Source organism: Colossoma macropomum, unplaced genomic scaffold (genome assembly GCF_904425465.1).
Source record: "Colossoma macropomum unplaced genomic scaffold, Colossoma_macropomum, whole genome shotgun sequence".
Taxonomy (NCBI): domain Eukaryota; kingdom Metazoa; phylum Chordata; class Actinopteri; order Characiformes; family Serrasalmidae; genus Colossoma; species Colossoma macropomum.
Window position 1 is genome coordinate 177,787 of NW_023495516.1, and position 17,091 is coordinate 194,877.

A 17,091-nucleotide genomic window follows, 5' to 3' on the forward strand; every position below is an offset into this window, starting at 1 on the left:
TATCAGAGTAGTGCTGTGCAGCAGACTGCTTGTTAATTCAGCACCTGCCTGCTTCTTCAGATTTTTTGCAATGAACACTGTTAGTTCAAACCCATAAATCAAGATACGCTATAAAGATTGTATTGAAGCAAGAAGGTAGTTTTGATCTGATGTATCTAAAAACCTTGCCATATCTGTCAGAGCTCAAACAATACAGCTCCTTTCTGTCCAATAAAATAAATGAAAACCTATTGCAACCTTCTTTGATATCAGTACTGCCAATACTACAAAAACCCTTTAGATTGTAGTTATCATGCAGTAGAGACCTACAATGGTTTACTATTGGATATGATTAAAATTAAGAGAGAAGTGTAAAATATAATAATTAAATTATAGGCTCACTGGATAGTTGCACACGTCATTTCATTTATAATTATGTGTTTCCTTTGCCTTAATAACACCAATTACACAGGTCTCTTCAGTTAGGTCTGGTGATGTTGCTGCTCAGTCAGTGTTGCAATATTCCATCATGTCGGTCATACTGGTCACATACAGACCTCAACAGTTGTCAACCTGGAATGTGGAAATGTCAGTGTCATGTTTTGCTCAGCTAAAAAGCACAAAGTTAGTGAAAGAGTTTGATAAAATGCAAAAGACTCAAGAGACTGGCGAAATCCAGACCTAACAGGACTGGCACTGTCATTAAAGCAATTAACCAAGTATTAGAGAGGAAGTGATGCATGCGACCCAATTTTTTGTCATGGGAGCTTCTATGCATTATGTATATTTTCTATATAAAATGAAATTTTCTCTCGTGACTACTGCATATGTAGTCAAATACTAAATAGTAACTGACAAATACAACTTTAAGAGCTTTGAGAACAACCCCCTGGAAACTGTTTACCTTTTTGAGGGTGTCCTGCAGTCGGATCACCTCAGCACATGCGTGTCCCAGTTCATCCTGCAGCTTGGTGGCCTTGTCCTCAGCATCTTCTTTATCCAGCCTGACTCTCTCCAGCAGCTGCCGGATATTACTCGTATCTCCAGCATTATGAATGGAATAGAGCTCAGCTACTTTTTGTCTCTCCTGCTCTAGCAAGGCCCTGCAACGGTTCAGCTCAGCCTGATTGCTGCCCACTTTTGCTCTGCATTCCTCCAGCACAGCAGCTATGCAAGCGCGCTCCTGGCGCTCTGTCTCCACTAGCCTCTCCATGTGGTGGTTGCGCTCTTTTAGAGCAGCAATTACATCCTGTGCTTCTGCATTGTCCTGCTCAGCCATCTTCAGAGTGTTGCTCAGGTGCTGCTGCACGCCCAGGAGCTGCTCGCGATCAAATCGTGCATTTTCAGCCAGCTCCACGTAACGCTGCTCCAGCTCTAGGTAGCGGCCACTCTTAATGTCTTCGTCAACAGCATAAACTACACCGTGCTCATCAAGAAGTGAGCAGAAATACTCGATCTGCCGGCCGCAGTGCTCCAGCTTATCACTCTGCTGGCAAAGGGAATCCATGAGCAGCACTTTTTCTTCACCCAGTCGCTCATTCTCACCATTCAACTCCTGCGTGATCTGCTGCAGATCGGCAAGCTCCTGGAGCGTGGCCTGCAGCTCCTCAGCTGTGCTGTGCTGGTTCTCCTCCATTTGGTGGATGCGCTCCGTCAAGCAGGCCACAGACACCTCGCTGGTGTTGCCACTGCTGCTTTTACAGGAGTGGTCACAACTTCCTGGGGCTCCACCCTCAGACTCAGAGGAACAAGATGAACCGCAACCAGATGGGGCTTCCAAGGCATCATCGCTGGAGGTGACCGCCTGGTACATCTCACTCGACTCACTATCCAGGTTGTCTGTAGAGCCACTACGCTGGCCGCTGGTTAAAAGGTCTTCCATGGAACCTGGTGCAGAACATTCTGTTGATGATGCCAAGGTAGCACCACAGTCTCCATGCCTTCCAGCACCCACTGAAGATGATGGTTCAGGACTGGAAGGATAGCTGAACAGCTTTTCAGACCCATCCAATCTCTGCTCCAGAGAGAAGCCTAGGGCATTGAGACGGTCCTTGAGCATGCGGTTCTCATTCTTTAGGAAATTCAGTTCTCCACAAATTGCTTGGTTTTGTTCCTGCAGGAGAAGCAGTTTGGACTCCACACCCGCTGCCGTGATCAATGCTGTTGTCTCACGCTCTGGTGGCTTCTTGTCCCACCTCTTCCTCCTGGTGTCACCATAACAAACTTGTTAACAAAAATCCATTTTATCAACAGTCACTACTCTTCAATTGATCTTACTTAAGTTCATAACATGTCTGAACAAATTGTTGTACTAGGTAACAGGTAAGGTAATCTTTCTAAAAAAAAAAAAAATTCACATGATGATGAAAAAAATGTAAAAAAAAAAAATATATATATATTTAAAACAGACACAGCTTAATGGAATATACTCCGCTTGGTACTGGTGACTGACCGCTTTATTTAGCATAAAAATATAATATGGTTTTCTTAAAATGGTTTTCTTTAAAGAATCTTTCACAGACACGTCAGACTCTTTATCTTTCATTTTTGAGAAATCGTTTTTTTCCTATTTTTATGTAAGTACAAAATGACAACCTAATTTTAAGTCTTTAGCTCACTGAAACAGGTTTTCCTGTGTAAGTGTCCACACAGAGATGGTGACATCATCAGGAAACTCGATGCACATTCTAACAACATGTACAGTATCTTCTAAATATCTTCAGTATATCTAAAATGGGTGGTTTAAAAAAAAAAATTCACTGGTTTGACACAATTCACTTTTTTTTTTATTATTTTTCATTTATGAATCAGCATCAGCATGCATTCTGTCACTCAGCAATTGGTGAATCCTCTTATCCTTCAATGAATCTTGACTGCAAGCCCAGTCACTAAACATCATCATACAGAAAGCAGCATGTCTGTCTTTTTTCCAACACACAATGAATGCCATGGACAGACAGAAAAATCAAACAACGCGTCCCCAGATCTCTGCCCTAAAGCAGCTGAAGTCTTTCAGATGTTCTCCCCACTTTTAAAATATGTCACCAGCAGGGAGTTTTACTAGTTAAAAACTAAAAAAGGAGGAAAGTTGGGGAATTCAAAGAGAATTTGAGTGAGGATTTTAGTGAGGATAGATATTAATGTCCTGCCACTCGCAAATGCTAATTCAGGTGCTATTTACACCTACCCAGAGAAAAGTGGGGACAAAGAGATTATGTATCAGAGTTTTTACAGATGTTGCTTTACCTCAGGCAGTCCCAGTTGGATCCTCATATTTCGTAGCTCAATCCGTAACTGCAGAATTTCCAAGTCTTTGCTCTTAGCAAGACCTAAAAGGTCCTTCATTTTGGCCTCCAGGGCCAACTTGTCACCATGAAGCCTGTCAGACTTGGATTTGTTTATGCGACTCTCCGAGTCTAACACCTGGGCCTGACTGCAACAGCGCTTGGGAAGAGCCCCATCAGCTGAGCCTGCGCAAGACAGCTTCTTGCTGCTGGATGTTCTAGAGCTGCGTAAACGATCACGACATGAACTTGGCTCTTTAGATGTTGCTGAGGAGGCACGTTTAGCAAAAGAGCCTTGAGATTAAGATAAAACAGAAATGGAAAATGAAAAGATAAATGTATTGTTACAACATGAACATGTGGTCAAGTTTCACAAAGAAAATAACAAAATTGCAACATCAGCTTTTATAACAAGAAAAACACCATACAGCATAGTGTATACTAGAACAAATGAGAAGCATCAGCAAGTGATTTAGCAATTATCTATTACAGATAATGAGCTTCATACAAGAATGTCGTAAAACTTTCATTAAGTCTTTAACTGTCATATAAATGCAGACAGAGAGCTGGTACCTGAGAGAGTCTTGGCCTTGTTCTCGGTGTTATTTGTGCCTGCCAGAGTACTCTTTCTGTTTCTGGCAACACTGCTGCTGTTCCCTGCTGTGCCTCCAGCCATAGCAGATAGTAGATCATCACTGCTTTTGAACTGTTGGACAAGAATGATAGAAAAAAAACTAGGGATTAACAATTCTACATCAACAGTTTAAATGTTTGTTTAGACATTGATACTTCATATGTATGCAAGCTCCATTTATAAGCCGTACTTATGCTTACATACATTCCATGCATTTGTTTATAAAAATATAGTCACCTGCACTGCATTGTGAAACGTATGTGGACATCCCTCCTAGTTACTGAGTTCAAGTGTTTCAGGTACACCCACTGCTAACAGGTATATAAAATCAAGCACATAACTATTGCAGTGATGGTAGAATGAGTCATACTGAAGAGTTCAGTGACTTTAAATGTGGCACTGTCATAAGAAGCTACGTTTTCCAAAAGTCAGTTCATGAAATGTCAGCCCTGCTAGATCTACCCTGTCAAATTTAAGTGCTATTATTGTGAAATGGAGGCATCTAGGAGTAACAACAGCCCACCCACGAAGCAGCAGACCATGCAAACTCACAGAGCATGGCTGCCATTGGATCACTCCAAACTGCCTCTGGAAGGAACATCACTCAGAGGAAAGAAATATTCTAAATGAGATCTTCTCTTGATCTCAGGTACTTCTCCTGAGACTCAGTTATGTTCCGTTTGAAATCAGAGTGAGACTTAAACCATTTTCTTTTGTTACTGACATTTGGATCCTGAGAAATAACCCCCAGATTTTCTCACTTCAAATCAAAATGTTGTCACACATGTGGCTTAACTCTTTAGTGTCTGCCTCATCTCAGCTGAATAATATTTACATATGAAAAAGTGTAAGATCTCATTGTCATCTGTCAGTGCAAAAGGAGAACTCATGCTTTTCTCCTTCATCACCAGAATGCCTTATAGTGAAATACTGATGTTAATCTCCTCTTTTCTCCTCAGGTGGGTTTATGAGAAACAATTCAGAAATCCTTCATTAATATAATATTGAGATCTGCTTTATTTTCTTCTGGGCAGCCAAGAACTGTGCAAAGGGAGATACAGGAAATGGTCTGCTAACTGCCAAGCAGCTTCATGTAAACCCAAGATCATTATGTGCATTACCAAGCATTGGTTGGAGTGGTGTAAAGCATACCACCACTGTACTCTGGAGCAGTGAATCACGCTTCACTATCTGGCAGTCTAACGGACGAGCCCTGGTTTGGTGGATGCCAGGAGAACGCTACTCTATATTAAAAAGTAACTACACCCCCCTACTTCACCCCTAGCTCATCTTTGAAAAATGCTCAAAATTGGGAGGGGCACTGGGGGATGTTTGGGTTTGGAGGTGGGGCTGGGAGAGAAACTGGGTGGGCTGGGCTGCTGTGTTTTTATAGCTAGCTGATGTTAGCTACCAGAAATTATACAGAGTAACAAAATCAAATAGCACTTTTGTAACTGAGAGGTCTTCCAAGGTTGATTTTTCTTCACCACCAGGTGTTTCTGATCAGGCAGTGTGTCTTTAGCCTTACCATTTTGAGCCACTGGCTCAAGCTGCTGAAGAGTTGTCAGAAAATGATCAGTAGTGAGGGAGAGAATGTCAGAATCATAGAAAATTCCCTAAAATCATCACAGCTAGCTTCTAATGATCTGTTTAGCAAGATACACATTTGGGAAAACAAGTCCTGAATTCTTAGATGTTTTGAATTTCAACAAATAAAGTGGATTTCTATAAAACATTGTCTAAGCTTCATTTATTTTGACATCAACCTATGACAGAATTCTTGTGGAATTGTTTCAATTGTTTCAATTTCTATGAACATTTGCTGTTGGGAGGTGGCCAAAGAAAAAAAGCTAAGCCAGCTAGTTAGCTTACATTAGCTGTTCTCTAGCATTACAATCTAGCTTTATAGCATGCTGCCAGTTCACCTGAAAAGTATAACAGGGTTTGCTGCAGAATGTCCTTACACAGGTTTTTTTTTTTTTGTTTTGTTTTTTTATAATTTTCCCAGGCCAGTATTCCTTGGCCACACCACAAAACAGAAGTAAAGAGAAAAAATGAAATAATAATAATAATAATAATAATAAAACTACTACTACTAATAATAAAAATAATAATAATAAATATAGCCGCAGGCAGCAATCAGCGGGGTCCAAGCACCAGGAAGACATCAAGGAGTAAAGTAGTGGCCCCTGGCCGTAGAATGCAGCAGATCTTCAGATTTTTAAGAAATATCTCCTTTTCCTATGATTAAGCCCACTAGGTGATACATATGCTACAATCCACGCAACTTATTTTAACATCCCTGACAGGGATTCGAACCCACGACCTTAAAGTTCAAAGGCGGAGGCTCTAACGCTGAGCCACAAGAAGTCTGTGGCAAAACTGCAGCTTTTGAAACAATTTATTGAAAGGAAACAACAGGGAACCACGCACCACTTTAGGACAAAGTAGCAGCATAAATAAATTTTATGTCTCTGGACATAGAAGGCAGCAAATCGTTGGATTTTTAAGAAAGACCCTTCATTAAGATAATTAAGCATGTGTTCACAACTGCTACAGCACCATCCAACATCTGTGACAGGGAATCAAACCCACGAGCGTAATCTTCAAAGGCAGACGTTTTCATGGTGAGCTACAAGACACCCACAGCAGACCTGTTTTCTTTAAGAGAATTTATTGGTACGGAGCAATAAGGAACCAAGCACCATTTTGGGAAGTAGTTCACACCTTGCAATTACTGTGACTACTGAGAAGTACAATTCCAAATGAAATCATCATAATACACTCTTAGTTTGTAATTTTGTATATTTATGTCAAATTTGGTTAAATTCAGACAATTATTGGTGTATTTTTAGCAGAATAAGCCAATTCACACCAATTTATTCAAATCTTCAGCCACACTGTGCTTAAGTCATGATTATTTTCAATATGATTGTTTTAAATTTGATTTAAACTCAAGAATTAGTAAGAAACGTCTATTACCCATCTTTTTTCAACTGTGATATTACTGAAAAGTTTTTTTTAAGACTTGTATTTGCAAAATTGTTAGGCTTAGTGGACAACATAATATTCAGAAATGCTCTTCACTTAAAGACATACAGTAAAGCTTTCCATGTATATGTCAACAATGACATGAGCAGTTACTGATTTGGCTCCATCTGGTGGCCAGAGAAAAACTGTTGCTCTGAACAAAATTTGCTGAAATCAAATAATAGGATTTCCTGTACAGTACAACCTACACATATTTGCAAAGTGACAATTCTCATTAAGATGCATAATTTGAAACAATTGTCATGTTTTTATTGTTTTTATTCTTAGACAGGAATAATTACATTTTAGATTTTTGACAGTAAATTGAACATTGCAAGAGCTAACATAGGCAGAATCAAGCCAAATGTCATACGTTTCCTCAACTGATTATTATAAATATACAAATCGATTTTGGTCACAATCAGAGCATAAGTGACAGATTTGTGGTCCCTTGTTTCCGAATAGGCTGGACCGAACTGATTATTCCATAACTTGCAATAACATTGTGCTTAATAGGCAAGATTTTTTAAATAATTATTGATCTTGAGACTTCAATGGTTGTTTTGAAACCAAGTTTGAGACAATGCAAGAAAAACAGAAAAACAACAGAGATTTTTAAAAGACTTATATTTGCAAAATTGTCAGGCATGATGGAAAGCATAAAATACAGAAATGGTCTTGACCTAAAGACATAGAGTAAAGCTTTCCACTAATTGTATATTTTTTGTTAATTAGTTCAACATTGACATGTGCAGTTACTGATTTGACTCCCTCTGGTGGCCAGAGAAATATAAAAAACCTTCTGCGCTAATTAAAATTTGTTGAAATCAAATTATATGATTTTCTGTACAGTTAAGCAACCTACACGTATTTAAGTGTTCTCATTAGGACGCATAATTTGAAACAACTGTCATGTCTTTATTTTATTCTTAGACAGGAATAATTACATTTTAGATTGTTGGCAGTACCTTCAGCATTGTAAGAGCCAACTTAAGTCAATTCAAGCCAAATCTCATATGTTTCCTCAGCTGATAATTTTCAATGTACATATCATTTTGGTCACAATCAGAGCATAAGCGACAAATTTGTGGTCCCTTGTTTCTGAATAGGCTGGACCAAACTGACTGATCCATAAATTGCAATAAAATTGTGCTTAAAAGGCAAGATTTTTAAAATAATTATTGATCTTATGACTTTGACGGTTGTTTAGAGACCTTTGAGACGTTGAAAAAACATTTCAGCAAGCAGTATGAAAACATCAGTTTTCAAACTCTGATGATTTACAGAAAACCACTAGTTTTTAATAGACTTGTATATGCAAAATTGCTTGGCTCTGTGGAATACATAAAATCCAGAAAGTTTCTTTGCCGAAGTTAGATGTTGCAAAGACTATGACCATAAGTATGTTTGAAGTCATAATTTGCATTTAATGCTGATGCTCCCTCTGCTGGGCAGAAAAAATATTACCCTTATTAATTATGTGGCCATCCTGGGTTTGAGTCATATTTCCACATTTCCTGTGCAATTTTGGAACATACATATAATTGCAACGTTTTAGAGGTTAATGAGATGTGTAATTTGACACCATTATCTTTTCTTTATTTCATTCATAGAAGAATATAATGACATTTTAATAATTTAATACACACTAGATTAAGTATTATGACAAAGCTTATGACAATCAATTTAAATGAAACTTTGCATGTTTCCTCAGAAAACAGTACTGTACACGTATACCAAGATTTATCACAAATCACCTAAAAACTAAAAAATTTATAGCCCCCTAAGTCAGAAAAGACCAGGCCAAACAACAGATTCATAGGTGTCTTATGGCTGTTCTTTGCAATAAAGTCAAAGTTTTTTTGATAATTATTTACCTACAGACTCCATAGATTGTTTTAAGACCAAATTTGAAACAATTGTCTTAAAATCCACAGACTAGTTCGAAAAGCTCAATTTTCAAACATTGATCAATCAAAGAAAAACTTTACTGAATTTTAAAAGACTTGTATTTGATAAAATGTCATTCTCAGTGTAAGCAATGACATATATTGATTTATTTTGATGTATGATAAAATTTATAGAACTTATTCTTGTTTATGCTGTATAGTGCCACCTCACGGCCGATTGAGGTCAAACTTGGTAAGCTACTAGAAATTGCCTATATGAACATATGATTTAATTTTTGTGATGATTGGCCAATGTTAAGCCCTCCAAATGACTGTTGAAAGCTTATTGGCCAATGGCGGCCATATTTGTCAAATGATTCAGTTGTCCTTAATAGACCATGTAAATATTAGACCATGGATACAGCATGCAAAGTTTCAGCTGAATTGGCCAAGCGGTAGCGGAGAAACAGATTTTTGGTTGTTATAGCACCCCCTATTGAGCAACCAGTATCAAACTTGGGCTTCCACAGAATCATGTGAGGTACAGGACTGATAAGATTGATGTGAATTGGCCAAAGCAATCCTGATCTGTAGCCGTTTATTTGAATTAAGCCAAACCCAGAGGGGCTTAATTGGCACGTGGCAGCCACAATGTTTATAAATATTCAAAGTTTTTTGATAATTCTTGACCTGCAGACGCCCCTGAACATTTTAAGACCAATATTTTGTTGATATCTTGAAAAACCTCAGACTAGTAGAAAAATGTAGATGTCACATATTTTGCCAATTATGATGATAAATTTGGGGATAGAGCTAAAAACATGCGATGAGAGTTGATGTAGAATAAAGCAAGGATTAAGCAAGAATTTTGAGTGTAGCCCCCATGGTTCAGGAGATATGGGCAAAAAGGTAAAATGTTGCTCTACAGCGCCACCAGGGCCAACTGGGGTCATTTCAGTTGCCTGAGTAGTGGGGGGGAATCTACACCTACCCTCTAAGTTTGGTCTTTGCATGACTTACAGTGTCTTCTCCACAAACCGTTTTAGGGCAGAAAAGGAATATGAGCAGGTTCAAGCATGCAACAGCAGCATGGGCCCTTCTGCAGGTTTAGCCCATTAGGCCTAAAAAGGCCTCAAGCTTTTGGTTTAGGCCATTAGGCCTAAAAAGGCCTCAAGCTTTTGCTTTAGCCCATTAGGCCTAAAAAGGCCTCAAGCCTTTTACTAGGCCTGAAAAGGCTCAAGCCTTTGTATAATCAGTGTTTGTATAGTGAAATCTTTGAATGAATAAGCCAAAATAAAAGACAAGCAGTGCAATTTTTGACATAACATGTAATTAGAAAGTTGTTCATCTTAGTGGACTGAGTCACATGCCACCAATTGTTTATATGTCGACCTTGTAATAACATTGTAATAGCATTTTAATTGATTTTTCAGTGTTTTTGAGTGTCGAAGCGCCTCCAAAGGCCAATCTGGACCAAACTTGGCATACTCCATTAGAATCACAATTTGTATAAATACTCAACGTTTGGAGATGATCAGACCAATGACTGATGAGTTATAGCTAATCAAGCTAAGAATACCGTGTATGCAGGAATTAATTGATTTATCCACATGACCCTGAGTAGAAAAGTCCAAATGTTTTTGATAATTATTTACGTAGAGATGCCAGAATTGTTCTAGACAAATTTTGAAAAGATTGGATCAAAATCCAGAGACTAGTTTGAAAAGTCTGGATTTAAAACATTTATCGATTACAAAAAAACTATGCAGTTTTGTAATAAACATATACGGGGAAAATTGTTTGTCCCACTGTAATACAATAGGCTTTTGGTGAAAATTGTAATAATATGGTAATAACATGTAATATGTAAATTTTTGAAATAGCGCCCCCCAGTGGTCAAATCTTTTGAAACTCGACGGGTTGGTGTCTATATGTAGCCACTTTCTAACAGTCAAGTTTGGTTATGATTAGTCAACGATAAGCCTGTCAAAAGGCCTGCTGAATGCTTATTGGCCGAAGGCGACCACAAATTTCGATCTATCCAAATGTCCTTAAATGCACACTTGTAGAATGGCCGAATGATGATGCATGCCAAGTTTCAGCTTGATTGGATGTACGGCCGCAGAGAAAATGCCATGTTTCTGTTGCTCCGCCCCCTAATTACTTATGCGCACAAAAATCGAATGGCTACCTCAGAATGGGCTACTGACATGGCCTGTGAAGTTTGAATTTTTTTGACTGAAGGATTCTTGAGTTAGAGATTTTTCAATTAATTCTGAATTATTTTGAATTTGTCCAGAAGGGTTCATTTGCATATGGCAGCCTTGCTGTATGGAAAACTTAAAATGTTTTTGATAATTATTGACCTTGAGGCTATTCTGAATTTTTTTACACCAAATGGATGAGGATCGGGCAAAAATTGGAGGACTAGTTCGCAAAAGTAGGTTTCGCACATTTTGCAGTATTGCGAAAAATCTAAGTGGGCGGAGCTAAATAATCAAAATAGCCAAAAGGTTTATTTGGACCCATAGAACCAGGAAAAAAATATGGCTTGTCTGGCAAAAATCTGGTTTAGGAGATATAGACCCAAACGCGTTGGCCTGCGCTGTAGCGCCCCCTTGTGGTCGACTGGGCTGATTTCTTGCGCCTGAGTAGCGGGAGGGACTACTACCTATTGACCAAGTTTGGTGTCTCTAGGACTTACGGTTTGGGCTGTGCGTTCCGTTTCAGGGCAGAAAAATAATAATAATAATAAATATAGCCGCAAGCGGCAATGAGCGGGTTCAAGCACGCAACAGCAGTACGGGCCCTCCTGCAGGTTTAGCTCATTAGGCCTAAAAAGGCCTCAAGCTGTTGGTTTAGGCCATTAGGCCTAAAAAGGCCTCAAGCTTTTGGTTTCGCCCATTAGGCCTAAAAAGGCCTCAAGCCTTTTATTATATTAGGCCTAAACAGGCCTCAAGCCTTTGTATAGTAAGTCTTTGTATAGTGAAATCTTTGAATGAATAAGCCAAAATAAAAGACAAGCAGTGCAATTTTTGACATAACATGTAATTAGAAAGTTGTTCATCTTAGTGGACTGAGTCACATGGCACCAATTGTTTATATGTGGACCTTGTAATAACATTGTAATAGCATTTTTATTGATTTTTCAGTGTTTTTGAGTGCTGAAGCACCCCCAAAGGCCAATCTGGACCAAACTTGGCATACTCCATTAGAATCTCAATATCTACAAATCCTCAAAGATTGAACATGATCTGACCAATAACTGATGAGTTATAGCTAATCAAGCTAACAATGCCACGTATGCAGGAATGTAGTGATTAATCCACATGACCCTGAGTAGAAAACTCAAAATGTTCTTGATAATTATTTACCTAAAGCTACCAAAGAATTGTTCTAGAGCAACGTTGACAAGATTGGATCAAAATCCAGAGACTAGTTCGAAAAGTATGGTTTTCAAACATTTATAGATTACAAAAAAACTATGCAGATTTTTAATAAACATGTATAGGCAAAATTGTTTGTCCCAATGTACTACAATTGGCTTTTGGCGAAAATTGTAATAATATAGTAATAACATGTAATAATATGTAATTTTTTGAAATAGCGCCCCCAGTGGTCAAATCTTTTGAAACTCGACTGGTTGTTAGAAAGTGGCTACATATAGACATCAGTCAAGTTTCGTCATGATTGGTCAATGTTAAGCCTGTCAAATGGCCTACTGAATGCTTATTGGCCGATGGCGACCACAAATTTCGAGCCTCAAGCTGTTGGTTTAGGCCATTAGGCCTAAAAAGGCCTCAAGCTTTTGGTTTCGCCCATTAGGCCTAAAAAGGCCTCAAGCCTTTTATTATATTAGGCCTAAACAGGCCTCAAGCCTTTGTATAGTAAGTCTTTGTATAGTGAAATCTTTGAATGAATAAGTCAAAATAAAAAACAAGCAGTGCAATTTTTGACATAACATGTAATTAGAAAGTTGTTCAGGTTACTGAACTGAGTTATATGGCACCATGTGTTTATATGTCGACCTTGTAATAACATTGCATTTTAAGCATTTTAATTGATTTTTCAGTGTTTTTGAGTGCTGAAGCGCATCCAAAGGCCAATCTGGACCAAACTTGGCATACTCTATTAGAATCTCAATTTGTATAAATACTCAAAGTTTGGACATGATCTGACCAATGACTGGTGAGTTATAGCTAATCGAGCTAACAATGCCACGTATGCAGGAAATAACTGATTGATCCACATGACCCTGAGTAGAAAAGTCAAAATGTTTTTGATAATTATTTACGTAGAGAGGCCAAAGAATTGTTCTAGACCAATTTTGAAAAGATTGGATCAAAATCCAGAGACTAGTTCAAAAAGTAGGGTTTTGAAACATTTATCTATTACAAAAAAAGGATACAGATTTTTAATAAACATGTATTGGCAAAATTGTTTGTCACATGGTAATACAATAGGCTGTAGGTGAAAATTGTAATAATATTGTAATAACATGTAATAATGTGTAATTTTTTGAAATAGCGCCCCCCAGTGGTCAAATCTTTTGAAACTCGACTCGTTGTTAGAAAGTGGCTACATATAGACATCATTCAAGTTTCATCATGATTGGTCAATGTAAAGCCTGTCAAATGGCCTGCTGAATGCTTATTGGCCGATGGCGACCACAAATTTCGATGTATCCAAATGTCTTTAAATGGACACTTGTAGACTGGCGAGAGGATGCTGGATGCCAAGTTTCAGCTTGATCGGATGTTCAGAGGCAGAGAAAATGCCCTGTTTTTGTTGCTCCGCCCCCTAATTACTTATGCGCACAAAAATCGAATGGCTACCTCAGAATGGGCTACTGACATGGCCTGTGAAGTTTGAAATTTTTTGGCTGAAGAATTCTTGAGTTACAGATTTTTAAATTAATTCTGAATTATTTTGAATTTATCCAGAGGGGTTCACTTGCATATGGCAGCCATGTTGTATGGAAAACTTAAAATGTTTTTGATAATTATTGACCAGGACACTCTTCTGAATTTTTTGACACCAAACACATGAGGATCGGGCAAAGATTGGAGGACTAGTACACAAAAGTAGGTTTCGCACATTTTGCAGTATTGCGAAAAATCTAAGTGGGCGGAGCTAAATAATCAAAATAGCCAAAAGGTTTATTTGGACCCATAGAACCAGAAAAACATATGGTTTGTCTGGCAAAAATCTGGTTTAGGAGATATAGACCCAAACGCGTTGACCTGCGCTGTAGCGCCCCCTTGTGGCCGACTGGGCTGATTCCTTGCGCCTGAGTAGCGGGAGGGACTACTACCTATTGACCAAGTTTGGTGTCTCTAGGACTTAGGGTTTGGGCTGTGCGTTCCGTTTCAGGGCGGAAAAAGAATAATAATAATAAGAAGAAGAAAAATCCGCACAATTCCAATAGGGTTCAATGCATCGCACGCTTGAACCCTAATAAGAAAAATCCGCACAATTCCAATAGGGTTCAATGCATTGCATGCTTGAACCCTAATAAGAAAAATTCTCACAATTCCAATAGGGTTCAATGCATTGCATGCTTGAACCCTAATAATAAGAAAAATCCGCACAATTCCAATAGGGTTCTACGCACTTGGTGCTTGAACCCTAAATATAGCCGCAAGCGGCAATGAGCGGGTTCAAGCACGCAACGGCAGCATGGGCCCTTCTGCAGGTTTAGCCCATTAGGCCTAAAAAGGCCTCAAGCTTCTGGTTTAGCCCATTAGGCCTAAAAAGGCCTCAAGCTTTTTGTTTAGCCCATTAGGCCTAAAAAGGCCTCAAGCCTTTTATTATATTAGGCCTAAATAGGCCTCAAGCCTTTGTATAGTAAGTCTTTGTATAGTGAAATCTTTGAATGAATAAGCCAAAATAAAAGACAAGCAGTGCAATTTTTGACATAACATGCAATTAGACAGTTGTTCCTCTTAGTGGACTGAGTCACATGGCACCAACTGTTTATATGTGGGCCTTGTAATAACATTGTAATAGCATTTTTATTGATTTTTCAGTGTTTTTGAGTGCTGAAGCACCCCCAAAGGCCAATCTGGACCAAACTTGGTGTGCTCCATTAGAATCTCAATTTGTATAAAGACCCAAAGTTTGAACAGGATCTGACCAATGACTGTTGAGTTATAGCTAACCAAGCTAACAATGCCACGTATGCAGGAATTTGGTGATTAATTCACATGACCCTGAGTAGAAAAGTCAAAATGTGTTTGATAATTATTTACCTTGAGATGCCACAGAATTGTTCTAGACCAACTTTGACAAGATTGGATCAAAATCCAGAGACTAGTTCGAAACGTAAGGTTTTAAGACATTTATCGATTACGAAAAAACTATACAGATTTGTAATAAACATGTATAGGCAAAATTGTTTGTCCCACTGTACTACAATAGGCTCTAGGCGAAAATTGTAATAATATTGTAATAACATGTAATAATATGTAAATTTTTGAAATTGCGCCCCCCCAGTGGTCAAATCTTTTGAAACTCGACTGGTTGTTACAAAGTGGCTACATATAGACACCAGTCAAGTTTCGTCATGATTGGTCAATGTTAAGCCTGTCAAAAGGCCTGCTGAATGCTTATTGGCCGATGGCGGCCACAAATTTCAATGTATCCAAAAGTCCTTAAATGCACATGTAGAATGGCCAGAGGATGCTGCTTACCAAGTTTGAGCCTGATCGGATGTACGGCTGCAGAGAAAATGCCCTGTTTTTGTTGCTCCGCCCCCTAATTACGTATGCGCACAAAAATCGAATGGCTACCTCAGAATAGTCTACTGACATGGCCTGTGAAGTCTGAAATTTTTTGGCTGAAGGATTCTTGAGTTACAGATTTTTAAATTAATTCTGAATTAATTTGAATTTATCCAGAAGGGTTCATTTGCATATGACAGCCATGTTGTACGGAAAACTTGAAATGTTTTTGATAATTATTGACCAGGACACTCTTCTGAATTTTTTGACACCAAACACATGAGGATTGGGCAAAGATTGGAGGACTAGTACACAAAAGTAGGTTTCGCACATTTTGCAGTATTGCGAAAAATCTAAGTGGGCGGAGCTAAATAATCAAAATAGCCAAAAGGTTTATTTGGACCCATACAACCAGGAAAAAAATATGGCTTGTCTGGCAAAAATCTAGTTTAGGAGATATAGACCCTAACGCGTTGGCCTTCGCTGTAGCGCCCCCTTGTGGCCGACAGGGCTGGTTTCTTGCGCCTGAGTAGCGGGAGGGACTACTACCTATTGACCAAGTTTGGTGTCTCTAGGACTTACGGTTTGGGCTGTGCGTTCCGTTTCAGGGCAGAAAAATAATAATAATAAGAAAAAGAAAAATCTTGACAATTTCAATTGGGTTCTACGCACTTCGTGCTTGAACCCTAATAATAATAATAATAACAAGAAAAATCCGCACAATTCCAATAGGGTTCTACGCACTTCGTGCTTGGACCCTAATAATAAGAAAAATCCGCACAATTCCAATAGGGTTCTACGCACTTCGTGCTTGAACCCTAATAATAATAATAATAAGAAAAATTCTCACAATTCCAATAGGGTTCAATGCATTGCATGCTTGAACCCTAATAATAATAAGAAAAACTCTAACAAAAGCAATAGGGTCCTACGCACTTGCGTGCTTGGACCCTAATAATAAGAAGAAAAACTCTAACAAAAACAACAGGGTCCTACGCACCGCGTGCTTGGACCCTAATAATAATAATAAGAAAAACTCTAACAAAAACAATAGGGTCCTACGCACTTGCGTGCTTGGACCCTAAAAATCTTGACAATTCCAATAGGGTTCAATGCATTGCATGCTTGAACCCTAATAATAATAAGAAAAACTCTAACAAAAACAATAGGGTCCTACGCACTTGCGTGCTTGGACCCTAATAATAAGAAGAAAAACTCTAACAAAAACAACAGGGTCCTACGCACCGCGTGCTTGGACCCTAATAATAATAATAAGAAAAACTCTAACAAAAACAATAGGGTCCTACGCACTGCGTGCTTGGACCCTAATAAGAAAAATCCGCACAATTCCAATAGGGTTCAATGCATTGCATGCTTGAACCCTAATAAGAAAAATCCGCACAATTCCAATAGGGTTCAATGCATTGCATGCTTGAACCCTAAAAATCTTGACAATTCCAATAGGGTTCAATGCATTGCATGCTTGAACCCTAATAAAAAGAAAAACTCTAACAAAAACAATAGGGTCCTACGCACTGCGTGCTTGGACCCTA

At 38.6% G+C, this 17,091-nt stretch overlaps 1 protein-coding gene across 2 annotated transcripts in view; it reads right to left on the reverse strand.

Annotated features, from left to right (window-relative positions):
* specc1la (sperm antigen with calponin homology and coiled-coil domains 1-like a) overlaps nucleotides 1–4,543 on the reverse strand; it is a 52,234-nt gene extending 47,691 nt beyond the window's left edge. The window contains exons 1-3 of one of the 2 annotated variants that reach the window (XM_036562804.1): nucleotides 3,837–4,543; nucleotides 3,226–3,557; nucleotides 884–2,183 (exon numbers count right to left, since the gene is read on the reverse strand). In XM_036562804.1, coding sequence (XP_036418697.1) covers nucleotides 884–2,038 — 1,155 coding nt within the window. In that variant the 5' untranslated portion in view covers nucleotides 2,039–2,183; nucleotides 3,226–3,557; nucleotides 3,837–4,543. Of the gene's footprint in view, nucleotides 1–381; nucleotides 531–883; nucleotides 2,184–3,225; nucleotides 3,558–3,836 lie in introns of those variants that run through there. The other variant, XM_036562805.1, reaches the window with a different exon arrangement.
* Between the last annotated feature and the right edge of the window lie 12,548 nt (nucleotides 4,544–17,091).